At 30.5% G+C, this 20,788-nt stretch overlaps 3 protein-coding genes across 4 annotated transcripts; all 3 read right to left on the bottom strand.

Moving 5' to 3' along the window:
• Nucleotides 1-1,367: 1,367 nt before the first annotated feature.
• On the bottom strand, nt 1,368-5,396 carry LOC133817186 (pentatricopeptide repeat-containing protein At4g35850, mitochondrial). The gene is made up of 13 exons (XM_062249611.1): nt 5,257-5,396; nt 5,035-5,176; nt 4,784-4,946; nt 4,030-4,095; nt 3,832-3,929; nt 3,519-3,636; nt 3,212-3,421; nt 2,991-3,067; nt 2,668-2,764; nt 2,309-2,374; nt 2,098-2,175; nt 1,902-2,003; nt 1,368-1,650 (listed from the first exon to the last, which is right to left on the bottom strand). The coding sequence occupies exons 1-13, from the start codon at nt 5,366-5,368 to the stop codon at nt 1,555-1,557; spliced, it is 1,425 nt and encodes a 474-aa protein (XP_062105595.1). The 5' UTR covers nt 5,369-5,396; the 3' UTR covers nt 1,368-1,554.
• A 4,236-nt stretch (nt 5,397-9,632) lies between these two features.
• Nucleotides 9,633-12,148, bottom strand: LOC133817187 (uncharacterized). The gene is made up of 5 exons (XM_062249612.1): nt 11,984-12,148; nt 11,247-11,294; nt 10,402-10,632; nt 10,151-10,276; nt 9,633-10,033 (listed from the first exon to the last, which is right to left on the bottom strand). The coding sequence occupies exons 3-5, from the start codon at nt 10,630-10,632 to the stop codon at nt 9,842-9,844; spliced, it is 549 nt and encodes a 182-aa protein (XP_062105596.1). The 5' UTR covers nt 11,247-11,294; nt 11,984-12,148; the 3' UTR covers nt 9,633-9,841.
• A 3,130-nt stretch (nt 12,149-15,278) lies between these two features.
• Nucleotides 15,279-19,345, bottom strand: LOC133817188 (pentatricopeptide repeat-containing protein At4g35850, mitochondrial-like). 2 transcript variants are annotated; one of them, XR_009885506.1, is made up of 8 exons: nt 19,223-19,345; nt 19,001-19,142; nt 18,751-18,912; nt 18,102-18,256; nt 17,659-17,738; nt 16,031-16,256; nt 15,837-15,915; nt 15,279-15,724 (listed from the first exon to the last, which is right to left on the bottom strand). XR_009885506.1 is itself a non-coding variant. In XM_062249613.1 (4 exons), the coding sequence occupies exons 1-3, from the start codon at nt 19,332-19,334 to the stop codon at nt 18,819-18,821; spliced, it is 348 nt and encodes a 115-aa protein (XP_062105597.1). In that variant the 5' UTR covers nt 19,335-19,345; the 3' UTR covers nt 17,980-18,256; nt 18,751-18,818. The 2 variants fall into 2 exon arrangements, 1 of the variants encoding a protein (XP_062105597.1); XM_062249613.1 differs by lacking the exons at nt 15,279-15,724; nt 15,837-15,915; nt 16,031-16,256; nt 17,659-17,738 and having other exon boundaries at nt 17,980-18,256.
• Nucleotides 19,346-20,788: the final 1,443 nt, after the last annotated feature.

Consider the following 20,788-nt stretch of genomic DNA (forward strand, 5'->3'; position numbering starts at 1 on the left):
GTCCGCGACTGAACCCAGATTATTAATAAGTAATTTCGTTACTGATTTTTATTTCTGCAGCAACTATCTCAACATTTTGCCTGCTCCCATGATGAAATTACATGCGTTGTTCCTCGGCGTTTATTTATTCAAGTTTGGACTTTTTCCCTTCTTAGAAGAATACCATTGATATTTTAAAGTCACTTCTTTTTGTTTCGTCTGTGACACATATATGTTTTATTATGATTTATACTTGGTGTATTTGGGGTGAGCACAATAAAGCCAAACATGGCTCTACTTGGGATGAAGAATCTCTCATTGAATGAGCTCATCAGTTTTATGAAGGTTGGTTGCGAGGGCAGAATCTTCAACCTTTTCTTTTTATACACAGAGCTTATGTGAAACTAATCTTCCAGTCCAGCCCAGGCTTTTTCAAGATGAATGTGGATGTTGTTACCAATTTAGAGCAAGGATTTATTAGTAGAGGTGTTATTGTTCGAACAACTGATGGTTTTCCTCTTGCTTGTCTTGTAAAAGCTTGACTAGTTTCTTTTCTCCCAAGGAAGCAATGCAGAGGTTGTAATAAGGTATGTTTTGTCCCCTAGAGTAGTAGTTTTTTCCCAATGGGATTGTATTCCTAGCAAGATTATAACTTTGTTAGTTATTACATGTCTTTCCAATGTTTTGGGTAATGGTAATATTGCTCACAATTCAGCTAGATATGCACTCCATATAGAAAAAGAGTTTCCGTGAAATACAAATTATATTATTTTGTTTTACATCACTCCTTTCACAATATAGTCAAATTTACAAATGAACTTTAGAAATTCAAATACGTTAGTTGTTGTCATTTATATTCAAGCAAATCGAGAGATGATTTGGGAGGGGATTCGAACTTGGAGAAGTGCAAACCAACTTATTTTACATTTTTATTTATTTTTAAAAGGTAATATTTTTATTAATTGTACTTTATAATTAACGATTTATTGATTTTAAATCTATAAAATTTTAATTGGTTGAGTTGGACAAGTTGGTCGCCCAAAAATTTTTTGTACACCACTAAAATCAAATAACAAATTCATCAAATCTTTCTTCACTTTTTTTCCCGAAACCTATGCCTATGCCCACTTGTTCTTATTATTTTTGGATCACTATTGTCGTACTTATTTTTTTTTCTTTAAGAAATATAATCCATTTGTTTTCCATCTAAAATTCAAATAGACTCCAAATATTAAAGTTAAAAATACTTTTATTTTTCTTCTTATACTGCTATCTAAAAATAAAATTAAAAACTATGTCAAACAAACTCAAACGAATAGTTGAGTAATATATTTAAGATTTTTTTATTCAATATTTTCCAATAAAAGGCCAAAAATTGGAACATGGCATCCAACAAAACTGAACTTTAATCAAATATATCCCATAACTTCCAACTTTTTGCCTTCCTCTTACAAGGATTATAATTGGGAAAATATCTCACTCCTAGCTATGAAGGATGAGAATATAGTGTTTCTCTGCAACAAACTAGATTCATAGTAAAAAAAAAAGAACAAAAAATCTGTAAAATGAACAAACTTAGCTAGCTCGTCCGGGTCCAAATCTGTCGCGAAGATTCTCATAAATTCGAGTAACCTGAAGAATACGAGGATCGTCTGCAGGAATCTCGCGTGTCTGCAATTCACAGTTACAAATTATGTTAATAGTTCGAGTGAAACGTATGGATTTAAATGACTCAAAACAACAACAATATGGCTACTCTATCATCAAGATTTACCACAAGCTATTTAGTATTAGTGGTAATGATTTATTAATAAACAGTTGAAGGATTCTCAGTCCAGCTAGTGCCTATCTATAAGGTTTACATGAAACCTTTGCTAAAAGATGAAACAAAAAGCAAACTAATATCAACACAAAATACTCACTTTTAAGCCATTGTAATATGCTTGCACTGCTGCAAGCGTAGGAGTTATTCTGCGGGTCTGCATCAAGTCCCAAATAAGGTTCGCAATAGTATAGCCACCGGTCTGCAAAAATAAAAATGAGAGAGGTTCTTATATTAGTGTACTTCTTTCCGGCAGTGGACTATATACACAAGAAATAAAGACAGTATTAACACACCTTTTCGCCGGCAGCTTGAAGAAGTAGATCGCTTCCCATCTTCGGGCTCAAGAAAAATCCCCTGGAATTCATATTTACCTACATTGGAGATCGAAACCGTACACATAAGTTAAAACCAAGTCCAATGAAAAAAAAATAGTAGTAATTAAGAGGAAGAAAATTCTTTTCTTCTTTTTGTGGTGGATTAACAGAATGCAATTAGTTAACATACCAACGTGTCTTGTGCAATCTGCATTCCCTTGGGAGTATACCCGATCATGGCTCCCTCCACAAGAGTCTAGCGTCACATAGAATACAATAAATTAGTGTTTCCATACTATGATGATCAATGCCACTTCAGGCTGTCTGAAGTGGTTCTATTCCTGATTATGTATTTAAAAAAAATACTATGATAATCATTATAAATTAGAATCTACAACTTGGAGAAAAGTATAGCTGATTCAAAATAGAATTTATGAAACAGGAGAAAGCTGACTTACTAACAGAACGCATTTGAAGAAAGAAGAAAACTTTTACATAAAAATAAGTTTTGACATAACGAAAAATGAATTGTTTTGTTGCCAAACTCACTACGTATAGTTCCACAGCTGGAGCAGATCTCCCTGAATTCATGTAGTCTTCAAAAGTTTTTAGACCACTGTCAATGTCCCCAGTGTGTAAATAGCACCTGTAAGAAGATGGTGGCAACAAACACAATTGTTTTTCAAGTGAACAAGCAAGTTGAATTGCCAGAAGCCATAAAAGATAAACAGGAAATAACTTAATAGGCATGCAGAACTTAACACTGACATAACTAAAACTGACCTGTAAGAACAAGCAGATGCAATCACATTAAGTGGCATTAGAACAAGATGCTTAAGGGTTTAATATCTGATAGTAATAAAATCACTCACCTCATAATTTGCATGGTAATAAATGTATCAGGAACTTTTCCATCCTTCTGTAACATCTCGGAAAGAGTCTCCATCAACTGTGAAAGACAATACACTTAAATAACACCAAAATGCATCACGAAAACTTGGAGGAGAGATCAATCAAGAAAGGTATGCATATATGTAGAGAGACAGACGCTCTCAAGATAGGCTGTTTTGCTTAAATTAAGCAGGAACATCACCTTTACATTTTTGAGGTCTGCACAAGCATGAAATGCAACGTGATATATGGTTAGTTGATTATTAATAAATCCCCCTCGCCGATGAGCGTACTCGGCCGTAGGCATGTTATATAACTCCTCTAAAGAGACACCCATCATCATATTATCAGCAGAGACACTGGATGATTCAACTGATGTCCACTCTTTTGATCGCTCCACAAACTCAATGATCTTACCCAAAAAATAATAATAGGATATTAGATAAAACCTCATAAAAAAAGGGGGAAAAAAAGAGATGGAGCTAAAAAAAATGATGATGAATATTTACTTTGGATGCAAAATCTTCTGGTACAGGTGTTTTGTTTTTATATGCTGTTATAAGTCCTGAATAGCAATACTTATTTAGCCCAAGGCCAGCAGCAGTCATATCACGAATAATGGCATACCTGTAACATCAAAATGAACATTTTACTCTTATGGAAAATGTTTGTGAGAATCAGGATAATTAGCTGAGCATATATAAAACATACAGTTATGAATTATTATAATACCTCTATCAGGAGTTCCCATGTTAAACATTGCATAAATGAACCAGCATAACAGGTTTTTCATAAATTCAACCAGCAAAAAAAGTAACATACACTCTATCTAAACGGCCAGCAGCTGCGCATGCATTAAGCAGACAGACGTAGGATTGCACCATTGGCTTTACTTCGAAAATCTTCATATCATCCAAAACCTATAGGCAGGTAATAAAGATAAACATATAATAAAAACAATGTTTCAAGAGGATACATAAATAGATTACTATAATTACTAAAAAAATATGTGATGCATACCCGAATAGCCTGATCGGAGTTATGGCACTTCCCACAAAGTGAGATCAAAATGTTGTACAGCGTAACCTATAATGCAAAGAACCACAAATCAAAAGTTCAATAAAAGAAGACTAATTAAAATTGATCCAAATCCAATAACCAACTCAAACATATTGAGAAAAACGTCAAAGGAACACAAGTGATAGAAACCAGGCCAGGGAGTGTTCGTAGTAATGGATACACCAAATTGGTTGACAGAAAACTAAAAATTCACCTAGTAAAGAGGAAGTAATTTAAATAGTGAGCCCTTGCTTTGACTTTGAGTAATCAAAGTACCATCAAAATGAACGAGATTTCACAAACTTACGAATATTACAAGAATATATAAACTAAATGCAGGTGCAGCCCGTCCAATCAATTGGGTTAGGAGAAAAAGATTAAAAGAAGAAGTTTGAAACTAAGATGACTTAAAAATCGTATAACTAGACCCTACACCTAATCCTACAATATTTGGGAACCTGAAAACTATAACAATTGCTATGAAAATAAATAATATATCAAATCCAAAACAGGGAATAACTTGGGAACAACCAAAGATATGCATGCTGGTCCTCCAAAACAGGTCGAATGAAATTTGTTTGAAGCAGATATGCAAACCCAAAATTCCAATCCCAGGAAAAAGGAAAAAAAAATGCCTCATGAACACAAATTCAAGTACAAAAATCATTGGACATTTGTTAAATAAGTAATTGAGTTTATGAATGAGTAAACATACATCAGGGACCAAACCCATAGACTTCATTTGGTCAGTGAAGAAGAAAGCATCCTGCAACCGAGCCCCTTTCATTGTTCCCGCAATGAGCGAATGAAACGTGTCCCTTGTTGGCTGCACACCGTCCAGCACCATATCCTCATACACATCCCTCAACAAGAAGTGCCTAAACCAAAAACCCAATCACTTTTTCTCCTAATTCTAACCAATACAGATTCATCAAACAAAGACCAAAGAGGAGAAGAAAGATAAACCTTCTCTGAGCTGAGACGGAATCGATAACAGTATTGTACTCGGAAACATTGTTTGCATAGTTCCTCTTTGCGTATTCCTCCGTCGAAGCGGCGGCGGAGAAGTATCGGCGACCCAGGAGTTGGGCCAGTGACCTGTGCTGCCCTGAAAGATAAACACAACCATTATCAGTTCTTAGGAGATTGAATGAGTCGAAGCATTTGCAGACAGAGAAGAAAGAGTACCAGTAATGAGCTTGTGGAGCCTCATGGCAATGGCGTTGCTCTGCTCTCTGATCTGAACAACTTCGTATAAAACCCAGAAACCTCCCAAACCCCTTATTCCGTTTCTCCACATTTGGGCCTAATGAAAACAAAATTGGGCCTGAACTCGCTTATGTGGGGTTTTACTACAGCCCAATAATTTTCAATTTTACCAACTTCTCTTTTCCAATTAAGATATTTACAGCGAAAGTCAGCAATTAGTTTGAAAGTTAGTAAGGGTATGATTGGTTCGCGATTAGAAAATTGCATTTTTAAAAAGTGTGTTTCTAAAATAAAAATCTAGATTTATAGTCTTAAAACATGTTTTTTAAAATGTGATTAGTTCAGAATTCGTAAACTGATTTTTAATTTTAAAAATCTGAATATGTGTTTCGGAAAGAATCTGAAAATATAAAAAATGATAGATTTATAGGATTTTAGAATATAATGATTTGGATTTGGAGAAATCGTAAAAAAAAATGTTTTCTATTTTGTAGCTTAAAGTTAAAACCAATATTTTGATTGAGAATTTGAAAATAAATAACCAATCAAATATTCATGTGTGCCCTACCATTTTTTAGTTTTATAAATCATAAAATTGAATTTGGATTAACTACTAATCTATTAGATTTACACTTAAGTTAGTAGGTAATCAGAAACAATCACCATTTGTTAAATCTTAAAACTAAAATACACCATATTTTTATATATATTAGGTAAAAGTAATGTGGCTTAATTTTATTTAGAAAATGTATAAATTTAGTTTTAATATATTTTTATAGTTTTCAAATAAATTTTAGATAAATAAACTATGTCATATATATATATATAAGAAGAGGTTTAATTTAATATAATGTATGACATCAATACATAAATAAAAATTAAAAAGACAATTAAATTATAATATCTTTCCAATCATTTTTTTTATTGCTTTATTATTTTTAAATGGGTAGGTAACCATTTGATACTCTATGTTTATGTAAAGTATCGTTTTGGTACTTTGTGTTTACAATAATGCTCATTTTGTATCATGTATTTTGAAATTGTACATATTTAGTATCTTATATTTTAAAATTGTATATATTTTGTGCCTTAAACTTAAATTTAATTAATAATATTTTACCAATTTAATCAAACAGATCTCAACTATATGAGTTCCAAATTCAAATTTAATTACTTAATTACATATAATTAATGACAGTTTGGTCATATTTATCAAATTCTATTTATCAATTTGAATCTAGGGTACCAAATATGTATGATTTTAAAATACAAGATACTATATGAGTATTATTAAAAAAAAAAAGGTACCAAAATGATACTTTGCAAAAATAAATGTTAATAAATTCCCTTTTTAAATAAAACATATATGCATGATCGCAACTTCTTTAATTTTATTCCAGTTATCAATTATCATAATTAATAAACATTTTAAAGCTATATCAATATAAATATAAAGTTTCTATCATAATTTAATTATACCTGGGTGTGGACGCTGTTGCTTTAAGGGTGTCGAATAAAACTGTTATTTTTTTAAAATAATAAAGCTGTAATTATTATTATCATAAATAAATTTTAAATTAAATTTTGTCAAAAATTTTTTTAACTAATATTATTATGTTAAATATTGGAATATTAAGATTATGTATTATATATTATTACTGTAATGATATTTTATAATATTTAAATTTATATTAATATAAGTATTAAATATATAATCTTGTATTAAATATTATTATTATAATAGTAATATTTATAATATTTGAATTCATATCAATATAATTAGTACAAAATTAAATTATATACTATTATTATAATAATATTCTATAGCATTTAAATTTATATTAATATAATTATTATATATCTAATTTTATATTATATGTTATTATAATAATGATATTTTGAATTTATATCAATATAATTAATAAATATTTATTTTTAATTAGTTTTAAAGGTATATTTCGTTAAATATTTATAATATTACGTTAAAATTAACAAAAAAAACTGTTAAAACTAAGAATTTATATTATCTACACACTTTTTATATAAAAGAGAAATAGTGTGTCTAATAATTTATTAGTTTAACGTTTTTTTTTTTAAACTATAGACAATGTTTTCACTTAATTTTTTATTTAATATATTTATGTCATTCTTTTATAATATATGATATTTTTTTATTTATTTGAATTTTAAAAGTAAATTAATACAATTTTTAAATAAAAATAAGTAAACGTGCATTGCACATTGCTTTTATCTAGAAGTGTTATTTGATCGGTTTGGGCGGGTTGGATAGATTTTTTTACAAACTAAAACTTATAATCGGGTTAGTACTTTTCAACATGTAACCCACCCAATTAAAAAAAAAATTAAAGTTCAACCCGACCATCGGTTTGGGCACCCGCCCAAACCGCCAATTTTTTTTTTTTAAATTCTAAAATAATCATTTTTCACTAATTTTTTTAGTATTTTCTCTATTATTAGTTTGTATTGTAAATAAAATAATTATTACTTTAAAATATATGATTTTTTTATAATAATTTATTTTGACTTTAGTTTTATATAATGTACAATTAATAATTATATAATCAAATCATTAATTGGGCAGATCGGGTTACATTGGGCGGGTTGCCAAAAATTTCAACCCGCCCAATATAATAATTGAGCGGTTTGAAATGAAGGTCGGGTTTTTCGGGTTGCATTTTTTGTCAGTTTTTTTGGGTTGGTTTGAGCGGGTTATTCGGGTTACAAATTTTTTTGCACAACCCTACTTTTATCTAGTATATAAATACACAATGTTAGAGTTCTTGAACACTCATATAACATGCAATTTCAATATTCAATTTCATTGACAAACATGTTACTACAAGTGCTTAAATACATAATATTAAATTAAAGAAACTATTGATAATTCAAAGGGAAGAAGTACATAAATAGCATAAACGTACCTTAATCAAGTGTTAAAGATAACATTTGGGTAATGATCTTCCAAGAATACAAGATAAAATTCTCTCTTATTTTCTCTCTTAATGGGAGAAGTAGAGAATATAGTCATCTCTTGTTTTTTGGGGACTACTACCAATAGAAACTAATAGTTTATTAGTTTTCAATATTTATAATTTAGCCCCTCAATAAATTAAAAATATCACTTATGATATCTACACATTTAATATGTGACACTTTAATACCCAATGACCCAATTACCATAATGATCACGTAGTGTCAACCTTAAGATAGCACAACACACTAATACATATAAGCCTACATTGATGATGTTAATCCAATACACAAGACCTATTTTTAGTTTAGTGGACATGTTCTTGCTACACAACCAATATAAATACATCACAAAATTCATGTTTTATTTTTAATTTATAATGAAGACCTATTTTTAAATTTTATTAATTTTTTTCTTTTTAATTTTTTGCAGAGACAACTGAAAGAAGCTAAGCAATGCGGTTGTCACAAGAATGTGCTAAACTTGATTTATTAATTAGCTTCAAGAGTAGAACTGCAGCTTCTTCTTGTCAGAGAATATGTATATATTTTTTATATAAGCATTCGCTTTAAATTCATTGGTGAACTAAACCAGAAGACAAATTTATTAGTTAAAATGATGTCGTTGAGTGCTCCACTTGTGTTGTTTTGCCATGAATAGATTGTCGTTTTATCAAAAATTGGTGATGATGCTGATGCAAACGCTTACTCAATTCAAGATCTCTAAACCAATTTTACACAATGGTTTTAAAATTGGTTGTATAGATGCATTTTTCAACACATCAAATAAAAATAAAAGATTACACATATGCATTAATTAACTATACATATATTCTTGTTTCATACACCTTGTCATACCTACCCGTTGTAGATTTACACCCTGCAATTTTTCTTCTTTTTTTTTTTTGGAAAAAATAGATTTCTGGCTCATTAATGTTTAGGATTACATACCATAAAGAAAGAAGAAAACTTTTATTAAGGACTAAATCCCACATTAACATAATAACTCATGATTCTGTAGTTAGCAATTTTATTTTGATTTTACAAATTCTGGGTTCCTTATTAATATTATTATTATTCACAATAGAAGGTACTGAAGTTATAGTTAGATAAAACTTGAAGTAAATAAATTCCCTTATAATAATAATAATAATAACTAGAATTGATTTTTATTATGAAAAGAAATCTGAATATAAGAATCAAACACTATTTTCGATTGTCAAGTAACTTGTACTTTATTGTACTTTATTATACTTTATTAATCGTTTAAGATGTTGAATGACACTTGCACTTGAAGTGAATACTAGATTCTCATTAATTCATTCAAAAATAAATAAATAAATAGGAGCAATATAACAAATCAATTCTAAAATACTAATAATTTTTTTAAGAAAGAACCAATCAATCAAAATTATTAACAAAAGCAACCATTTGCATAAAATGAAAAAAGGTATTTTCTTCCCCAAGTCTTCTCGATCTTCCTAGTTCATTGGTACCATCTATGTTCATGAGGTTTCAGCACCACCTAATTGGCTAGTTCCTCCTCTTCACAATCTTCTTATCTACTAAATTCTTACCTCATTGTTGGCCTTGGCCAATGTTTTGCAGGCCTAAATGTTATTAACTCGATAGCATCGCCAATTCCCATGAAGATCCTAGCTTCATAGAAGCAACCATCAGTACATTGCAACGTCAAATCGTAATGCACTCCTGCAGCCATCCTAGATAACACACTCAGAACCTTGCTAAGCTTCAAATCAGCACCCTGCATACATACATATATAAAAGATAAGAAAGAAAACATTTCAAGAAAATTCATAAAAAAAAAATAAAGTTTTATTTATTTTAAAACAAATATCATGAAATTATTAAGCAAACAAACCTTGAGCCTGTTAAATTCAGCAACTGCTGCACGAGATGCTTTCCAACCCCCTTCATCATCAGCAGAGCGCACGTTAAACGCAAGCCACTGCCTTCTGCCTTTAGGAAGGTAATCAACATGAAAACCCTATACAAATAAGAAAATATTAACAAGTAAGATATCAAGTACAATTGACACATATATTTATATATATATATATAGAGAGAGAGAGAGGTGTTCTTTAAATAAAGAGACAGAGTAAGAGATAATACATCAGTGAGTTTCAGTTGGTTTACAACAATTAACACATCTTCTTCAAAATCTTCTGGCTCATCTGGGTCTGGGTAGGGGTCTACGGGCTTGGATTTTGGTGTTGGGTAAGGTTTCCCATCCCAATAAGGATCATAAGGATCAATAAAATCATATTTTTTATTATTATTACTATTATTCCCTGCTACCAGTACCACCTCTTCTTCCATGTTGTTTCCATTCACCTCTGCCATCTGTCATGGAACCACAAACAAAGTCAGAAGAAACCAGCAAAAATAGATTAGATAGACAGATTAACTACTATAATATTTTTCAATTAATTATTGAGAAAAACATCCATTTTTCTCGATCTGACAAGAAATTGATGCACTTTACATTCACATTCACCTTGAGCCAAATGGGAACATATCTAGCCTTATTTGAAAGTAGACAAAAACTCAGAGGGATACTTGGTGGGGTTACTCAAAGAAATGGAATCTACATAAGGTAGACTTAAAAACTTAGTAAAATAAGTTTTGAATTTTTTAAAAGGATTCCAAATTTGGTAAGAATCATATTCCTATAAATCTCATATGTATATATATAACTTGAAAATAATAACACCAAAGCATTAACTCAACAGTAGAAAACAGATAAGCAAATACCCTTCCCATTAACAAACAGGCCCCTCCAAGAATTCAACAAATTCAATATCATCCTCCTCTAGTCTTTTAAAGTGAATATACGCTCTAAATAACCAATCCTTCTAAAATTAATAAATAAACTGGATTCACTGGTCAATGTTCTTTTAAATTGCACAAACACAAACTTCCCACAAACATACAACAATATAAAAGTCCTATCTCACCTTTCACCGACACAGATTCAGTATGCAAATCAAGATCAAGTCCTTTACCTGTAAAGATTAAAGATAGAAATTAGTATTCTATACCCTAATTAACCACAGCCATAGCAAAGAAATTAGTAACCTGTAGAATAAATTTGGGGTTGAGAGTTTTAATAAACAAAAAGCTTTAAAGATAGAGTGAAAAGAGATGCCTCTTTCTCTGCAATTCTAATAATCAAACACAAGAATCAATTACAAAAATACCAAACACAAACTACGAGAATATTTTTCAATTAATTATTGAGAAAAACATCCATTTTTTTTCGATCAGAGAAGAAATTGATTAGACAAAAGAAGTGATCGATGCACATTACATTCACATTCACATCACTATATGAATAGAAGAATTAAAAATAAGATGGAATTCTGAAGAGAGATAAACAGAGGCATATATATATATATATCAATCACCAATTTGAATTAATCAATCAATATACAAGCAAATTAGACAAACGAACATCCATTCCAATTGGTAACCAAAAAAAAGAAAATGAAAAACTCCCTCACACAATCATTTACAACAAAACTCGATACAATCAAAAGAGAAACACCCATCATCAGATTCGTAAAACACCAAAACAATATACCCATACAAAACTCGATATATATAATCATTTACAACAAAGATCGGTACAATCGAAAGATAAACATGCATGCATTATCAGAGTATTCGTAAAATTAAGAACAAAACAACATACCTTGCTTGGGATCGAGCAACGTACAGGGCTAGGGCGAGGCGAGGGCTAGGGCGAGGCGAGGGCGAGAGCTAGGGCTAAGGCGAGGCGAGGGCGAGGGCGAGGGCGAGGGCGAGGGATTGGAGAAGAAAGGGATTCAGTTTTTTTTTTTCAACTCTGCTGAAGGTATTTGCCTTTTGCCTAATTTAAGCGAGTTGCAAATTTATTTAATTAAATATCTAATCAAAATGGAATTCAAATTAGATAGATATTTTGTTTTTTTAAATTAAATTATTAACTAATAATTATAAAAATTTTAAAAATAATATTTTTTTATCATAAATTAAAAAATATATATTAAAAAAAGAAGAAGTAAATTTTATTTTTTTAAAATTTAGATAGATATTTTTGTTTTTTAAATCAATTTTTTTTTATTATTTTTTTAAAATTTAGATAGATATTTTTATTTTTTAAATTATAAATCTTTTAAAAAAGAAATAAAAAAGAAATAATTAATAATAAAAATATAAATTATACTATTACTGAAAAGGTAACTCTATATTATAAATATCTATCTATATTTTAAATAAATAACCTAAAGCATGGATTTGATTTATAGAAAGAAAAAATAACTAAAATATCTATAAAATCAATAATTAAAAATAAAATTGAAATTAACTAAAATATTATATAATATTTTATTTAATATAACCTAAATTTTTTATTGAATTTAAATAATTATAATATTGTAACTGTAATGTCCAAAACTTACATAATAAGAAATATGCATGTGGGCTCGTTTCTTATTAGAATGTCAATTTTCGTAATTTGGCTTGTTATGGACATAATTATATATATATGTGCATATATGTGAGAGGCCGCATTATTATGTGGGTTTATTTGGGTTACTCGGCACGAGATAATCTTAGGGAGCAAGTTAGCGGGAAAGTCACAACGGGACCCAATACCCGACTCGGGGCGAGTCAGGGGGTATTTTAGATTTTTGGCATTAAATTGGGTTATCAAGTAATGTGAATGAATAATTGAGGATATATTTGGAGTTAGTGGGTTTAGTGAGTGAAAAGAGATGCCTCTTTCTCTGCAATTCTAATAATCAAACACAAGAATCAATTACAAAAATACCAAACACAAGCTACGAGAATATTTTTCAATTAATTATTGAGAAAAACATCCATTTTTTTTTTCGATCAGAGAAGAAATTGATTAGACAAGAAGTGATCGATGCACATTACATTCACATTCACATCACTATATGAATAGAAGAATTAAAAATAAGATGGATTTCTGAAGAGAGATAAACAGAGACATATGAATATATATATATATATATATATCAATCACCAATTTGAATTAATCAATCAATGTACAAGCAAATTAGACAAACGAACATCCATTCCAATTGGTAACCAAAAAAAAGAAAATGAAAAACTCCCTCACACAATCATTTACAACAAAACTCGATACAATCAAAAGAGAAACACCCATCATCAGATTCGTAAAACACCAAAACAATATACCCATACAAAACTCGATATATATAATCATTTACAACAAAGATCAGTACAATCGAAAGATAAACATGCATGCATTATCAGAGTATTCGTAAAATTAAGAACAAAACAACATACCTTGCTCAGGATCGAGCAATGTACAGGGCTAGGGCTAGGGATTCAGTTTTTTTTTTAGTTATGTTGAAACGGTAGACGGGTTATAGAAGAGCACAAGTATTTGCGTAAGAAGCAAGTTACAAATTTATTTAATTAAAAACCTAATCAAATAGAAATTCAAAATAGATATTTTGTTTTTTTGTTTAATTATTAATCATAAAACTAAAAAAGAAGTCATAATTTTTAAAAGAAGAATAAAAAATGTGAAAAAAAAAAAATAGATTTTTAATTTTTTTTATAATCATAAATTTTTTAAAAGAAGAATAAAAAAAATGTAAAAAAAAATTGAGCAATTTAGAACAATTTTTCAATTAATTATTGAGAAAAACATCCATTTTTTCGATCAAAGAAGAAATTGATGCACATTACATTCACATTCACATCACATAATGTCTATAAGAATTAAAAATACAATGGAATTCTATGAGAAAAATCGTAGACTTGTGATTTTATGTATCAAGGTTCTTCAAGACCAAAGGTCAATTCTACCACATGTTTGATTTGTCTTATGATATTAGTATTGCTATTCCATTAGAGTATAGGTTATCATTGTTTGATTCTTTGAGTTTTAATTTACAAAACTTAGTTTATAGCCTCAAATCCTAACATGCCAAACTGTCAAGTGGTAAGTGCACAAGTTCCAAGAAAGATAGCATTTTTTCCCCAATATCTGCATCGTCGGCCTTATAGATAGGGCCGCATCTGCAGGTGATGAATGTGTCTATTGGCGGTCCCCAATGTTCCTGAAATGACACGTGGAGGTAAATCCCTGAACAAGCGTAGGAGTTGGGAAATTCCTAACAGAGGTAGGCATCGTGAGGTACCCGACGAAGTGCCACCCTTTCTTCGAAGATCCAATAATTTTGAGTGCCTTTCCCGCTCTCCATCTTTGTAATTTGTTCCCCGAATATGTATTCCGATGGGTGACAACATCCCTTCTTAGAGGGTACACGTGTCATACTCTAGGGAAACCACAAACAACACAATCATTTGCTTCAACCGCTTCCTCGCTTGTTCACTTCGCAATTAAGTATTTATATGAAGTAAAAGCTAGCTACTCTATTATGGTAAGAGTAATGATATGTGCACCTAAATTATGCACAAAAACATTACACATAGTGACGTGTCAGTTTTTTCTAACTAATCACATTTATTTAAGACGAAATCCATTATTTTTAAAAACAAATCCATGTCACCGTGTTTAATAATTTTGTGCATAATTTAAGTGCACATATCATTACTCTTATGGTAAACTCATTGACCCCGTTATTGTATTGAGTGAAAGATATATACATTAAATTTACATTTTCATCTCAAATCTATATATATAATTTTCATGATTGCTAGCTAGCTAGCTTAATGTGTTGTAATTCGGATGTGACATAATTAAGTGAGATTGTTTTCATGCTATAATTCTTTTGGGGCATAATTGCACCACTAATAACCAGCGCATGCTTCCATATGAATGAAAACTATATTATAAGAAATTCAAAACCTAAGGAAACTGATAAAAGGTTAACACAAAATTAGAAATGTATATATAAAAAGATATGTTTCTCATTAAGGATTGATGCACCGCTTGAACATGATTAATGCATAAAAAATAGGAGCAAAGCAACATAACAAATCTATTTTAAAATACTGAACATGATTTATTTTAATAATTTTTTTAAATCTCAAAGAACCAATCAATCAAAAATATTTTTTTAAAGAAAACACATCATTTTAATTGTCAAAGTAATATTGTGCACAATAATGCTTTCAAAATAAAAGCAAAAGTCTTCTAGTTCTTCCTAGTTCATTGGTACCATCTATGTTCATGAGGTTTCAGCACCACCTAATTGGCTAGTTCCTCCTCTTTACAATCTTCTTATCTACTAAATTCTTACCTCATCGTCGGCCTTGGCCAATGTTTTGCAGGCCTAAACGTTATTAACTCGATAGCATCGCCAATTCCCATGAAGATCCTAGCTTCATGAAAGCAACCGTCAGTACATTGCAACGTCAAATCGTAATGTACTCCTGCAGCCATCCCAGATAACACACTCAGAACCTTGCTAAGCTTCAAATCAGCAACCTGCATACATGCATATATAAAAGATAAGAAAGAAAACATTTCAAGAAAATTCATAAAAAAAAATAAAGTTTCATTTATTTTAAAACAAATATCATGAAATTATTAAGCCAACCCCCTTCATCATCAGCAGAGCGCACGGTAAACGCAAGCCACTGCCTTCTGCCTTTAGGAAGGTAATCAACATGAAAACCCTATATAAATAAGAAAATATTAGCAAGTAAGATATCAAGTACAATTGACACATATATTTATATATATAGAGAGAGAGAGGTGCTTTAAATAAAGAGACAGAGTAAGAGACAATACATCAGTGAGTTTCAGTTGGTTTGCAATAATTAACAAATCTTCTTCAAAATCTTCTGGCTCATCTGGGTAGGGGTAGATGGGGCTTGGATTTTGGTGTTGGGTAAGGTTTCCCATCCCAATGAGGATCATAAGGATCAATAAAATCATATTTTTTATTATTATTACTATTATTCCCTGCCACCAGTGCCACCTCTTCTTCTATGTTGTTTCCATTCACCTCTGCCATCTGCCATGGAACCACAAACAAAGTCAGAAGAAACCAGCAAAAATTGATTACACAAACAGATTAACTACTATAATATTTTTCAATTAATTATTGAGAAAAACATCCATTTTCTCGATCTGCGAAGAAATTGATGCACATTACACTCACATTCACATCACATATATGTCTATAAGAATTAAAAAAACGATGGAATTCTGAAAATAGAAAAGAAAAAAAAAAGAGATATTGAATATGCTATTCTAAGGGCACATGAATTGCACGTGTTCCAGTACAATTAGTGCAAAACTGGTAAAAAATAATAATTATGGCAGCCCTTAAGATATGAATAGCTACGTGTGAAAGAATAATTGTAATTGAGCGAGTTGTACAACTAACAACAGTATAATGAACCTTTTCTCTTCACAATTCCATCAATAAAATTTTATTTTACTAAATACTATTTGGTCTCATAACACATTGTCTTAAAATCCATTGCCTAATCACTTCCATCTTAAAATCCTTCATATGAAACAACCACCTCATCCCAAAACCATCTAATAATCCATCAACACAGTTCTTCCTCTTACCAAACACACACTGCTAATCAATACTAAAGAAGGAAAATAATTAACCTTCCCATATCCAATGTCATTGGCAGATGAGAAATTGTTGCTGTACTTCTTAAGCTCTTTAAAAGTGAACCACCTTACTCCTTTGACTGAAGACTACTTCCATTGCTCTTATTCAAGTTCAAGCACACTGCACTCATATGACATATATATGCTAAAGAAACTACAACATAATTTATTGAGAATGTGTGGTCTTACTTCTGCCCCATATGGAGAAAAAAATTGTTGATTTACATTAACACTACTGCTATTTCTACTATCCTCCTATGACAGTAAGAGTACAATCCTATAAATCGTAACACTACAAGGGCAGAAATCCAGCAACAGCACCAATGACAATTCCAACATATGATTAGAAAGAAATTGAGAAAAAACATCCATTTTTTTCGATCTGAGAAGTGAACGATGCACATTACATTCACATTTACATAACTATATGAATAGAAGAATTAAAAATATGATGGAATTCTAAAGAGAGAAAAACAGAGGCCTATATATATATGTATATTTATATCAATCACCAATTTGAATTAATCAATCAATGTACAAGCAAATACAAACGAACATCCATTCCAATTGGTAACCAAAAAAAAGAAAATGAAAAACTCCCTCACATAATCATTTACAACAACACTCGATACAATCAAAAGAGAAACACCCATCATCAGATTAGTAAAATACCAAAACAACATACCCATACAAAACACGATATATATAATCATTTACAACAAAGCTCGGTACAATCGAAAGATAAACACGCAAGTATTCGTAAAATTAAGACCAAAACAGCATACCTTGCTTGGGATCGAGCAATGGACAGGGCTAGGGCTTGGTGAAACGGTAGACGGTGTTATAGAAGAGCACAGGTATTTGCCTAATTTAACCAAGTTACAAATTTATTTAATTAAAAGTCTAATCAAATTCGATTTCAAATTTGATAGATATTTTTTTTCTTTAATTATTATTTATTAATTATTAATCATAAAATTTAAAAAGAAGAATATAATAATTTTTTCAATGAGGAATAAAAAAATGTGAAAAAAGAACAAACATATATATATTTTTATTTTTTTATTATAAATTTTTAAAAAATGAATAATATATATAATAGATAAAGTAATTAAGAGCAATTTTATATTATCATATCTTTGTTAACTTTTATTTAAAAAATACTGTCATTAACTATTTAATTCATTAACATATAAGTTTTAGTTTTTATTTCAAAAACACTGTCTACCGTTGATACTTTCACTCTCCCTTCTACCCCTCACACTCCCTTCCACACAACTCCACTTCTCCCATCTACACAATCTAATCTTCTCTTCTCTACCAGCTCCAGTGATAGTTGTTGTCGAAGCTTTAAACCTTCAAAAAGCAACCAACAATCTTCTCCTGTCAAATTCAAATCTCCATATCAACCTAAGTCACATTGAAAATTAAAAAACCAACAAAATCTTAGCAAAATCTGCATTTAGGTTGAGTTGTTTTAAGTCCGATTTTGCAATTGGGTTAGGAGAAAAAGAGTAAAAATGAATAAGTTTGAAACTAAGATGACTTAAAAATCGTATTTTGCTCATTAAATATATATATTTTTTGAAACTAGACCCTACACCTAACCCTACAATATTTGGGAACCTGAAAACAATTGCTATGAAAATAAATAATATATCAAATCCAAAACAGGGAATAACTTGGGAACAACCATAGATATGCATGCTGGTTCTCCAAAACAGGTCTAATGAAACTTGTTTGAAGCAGATATGCAAACCCAAAATTCCAATCTCAGGAAAAAGGGAAAAAAAAAGCCTCATGAACACAAATTCAAGTACAAAAATCATTGGACATTTGTTAAATAAGTAATTGAGTTTATGAATGAGTAAACATACATCAGGGACCAAACCCATAGACTTCATTTGGTCAGTGAAGAAGAAAGCATCCTGCAACCGAGCCCCTTTCATTGTTCCCGCAATGAGCGAATGAAACGTGTCCCTTGTTGGCTGCACACCGTCCAGACCATATCCTCATACACATCCCTCAACAAGAAGTGCCTAAACCAAAAACCCAATCACTTTTTCTCCTAATTCTAACCAATACAGATTCATTAAACAAAGACCAAAGAGGAGAAGAAAGATAAACCTTCTCTGAGCTGAGACGGAATCGATAACAGTATTGTACTCGGAAACATTGTTTGCATAGTTCCTCTTTGCGTATTCCTCCGTCGAAGCGGCGGCGGAGAAGTATCGGCGACCCAGGAGTTGGGCCAGTGACCTGTGCTGCCCTGAAAGATAAACATAACCATTATCAGTTCTTAGGAGATTGGATGAGTCGAAGCATTTGCAGATGGAGAAGAAAGAGTACCAGTAATGAGCTTGTGGAGCCTCATGGCAATGGCGTTGCTCTGCTCTCTGATCTGAACAACTTCGTATAAAACCCAGAAACCTCCCAAACCCCTTATTCCGTTTCTCCACATTTGGGCCTAATGAAAACAAAATTGGGCCTGAACTTGCTTATGTGGGGTTTTAGTACAGCCCAATAATTTTCAATTTTATCTTTTCCCATGAAGATATCTACAGCGAAAGACAGTAAGTAATCAGTAACAATCACCCTTTGTTAATTCTTAAAAATAAAATGAACCATATTTTTATATATATTAGGTAAAAGCAACGTACGTTTATTTAATTTTATTTAAAAAATGTATAAATTTAGTTTTAATATATTTTTCTAGTTTTCAAATAAATTTTAAATAAATAAACTATCTCATAACTATAAAAGTGGTTTAATATAATATATGACATGAACATATAAATAAAAATTAAATTATAATATCTTCCCAATCATCTTTTTTATTGCTTTATTATTTTTAAATAAAACATATATGCATGATCGCAACTTCTTTTCTTTTATTCCAGTTATCAATTATCATAATTAATTGTTAAACCATAGCTACTGTATAATTTTCCTTATTAATTGTTTTAGTTAATTCTATTAGTGGGTACTGTTTTAGCTTTTATTTGGGCTTTCGAATGTAAGGGTCCAAGTGCGTAGAAATTAGATGCAGTAGCCACTTTTAGGTAATTCTTTTTTTTTTGTCTACAATTTTTAAGTTTTAATAAAATACCCACTATTTCAATCAATATACCTATTATACCACTCTACTCATACGGTTTAATCATCCTCCCTCTTACTCTCCTTCATCACTCTCAGTTTAAACTCTCACCTGTCCGACCATTCACACCCATATAGGCAGTAATCTGTGGCTGCTCCGACCATCGTCTTCCACTCCGATCAAGCTCTTACGTCGCTACATCCATTTCAGACGGAATTCCTAACTTTCCTCCTTAAATTTCTTCTTCTTCCTCCTCTAAATCAGACCTCAATTCCCCCCTCCTTTTGCATTTCGACCATAAGTTCCTTCAAGCTTCCCCACTCTCCGACCCAGGCAATTCTTTGACATCCTCGCAAAGATTTCGGCGGTGCTCCTGATAACTCTACAAAATAGAGTTATTTTACCATATTTTATATGCTAATTGTTGCTTAGTTCTTGAGTTTTTAATTAACTTATTAAGTTTTTATGTAATTTTTAATTTATTAGTCTTATTGTAGTTTTCTAGATTTTTTATATGTTTTTTATAGATATTTTATTATAATATGTTGTAGTTTAATTATTTGAAATTTGTGTTGTTAAATTATAAGTTAAAAAATGTGATTTTATTGAACTTAATTGCCAAAGTAAATTAAATTTCGATTAGTATTTTCATGGACTTAATATGAGTTATTTTATAAATGAAAATATTTGACTCTAATTTAATATTTACTTATTTTGTAGGATTTACTTTGCAATTTTTTATGCTTGAAAAAGAAGAGAAATGGAAATAAAAGTGGCATTGTGTGGAAAAAGCTAAGAGATTGTGGCATTTTTCCCAT

The sequence above is a fragment of the Humulus lupulus genome, chromosome 2, assembly GCF_963169125.1.
Source record: "Humulus lupulus chromosome 2, drHumLupu1.1, whole genome shotgun sequence".
Lineage (NCBI taxonomy): Eukaryota > Viridiplantae > Streptophyta > Magnoliopsida > Rosales > Cannabaceae > Humulus > Humulus lupulus.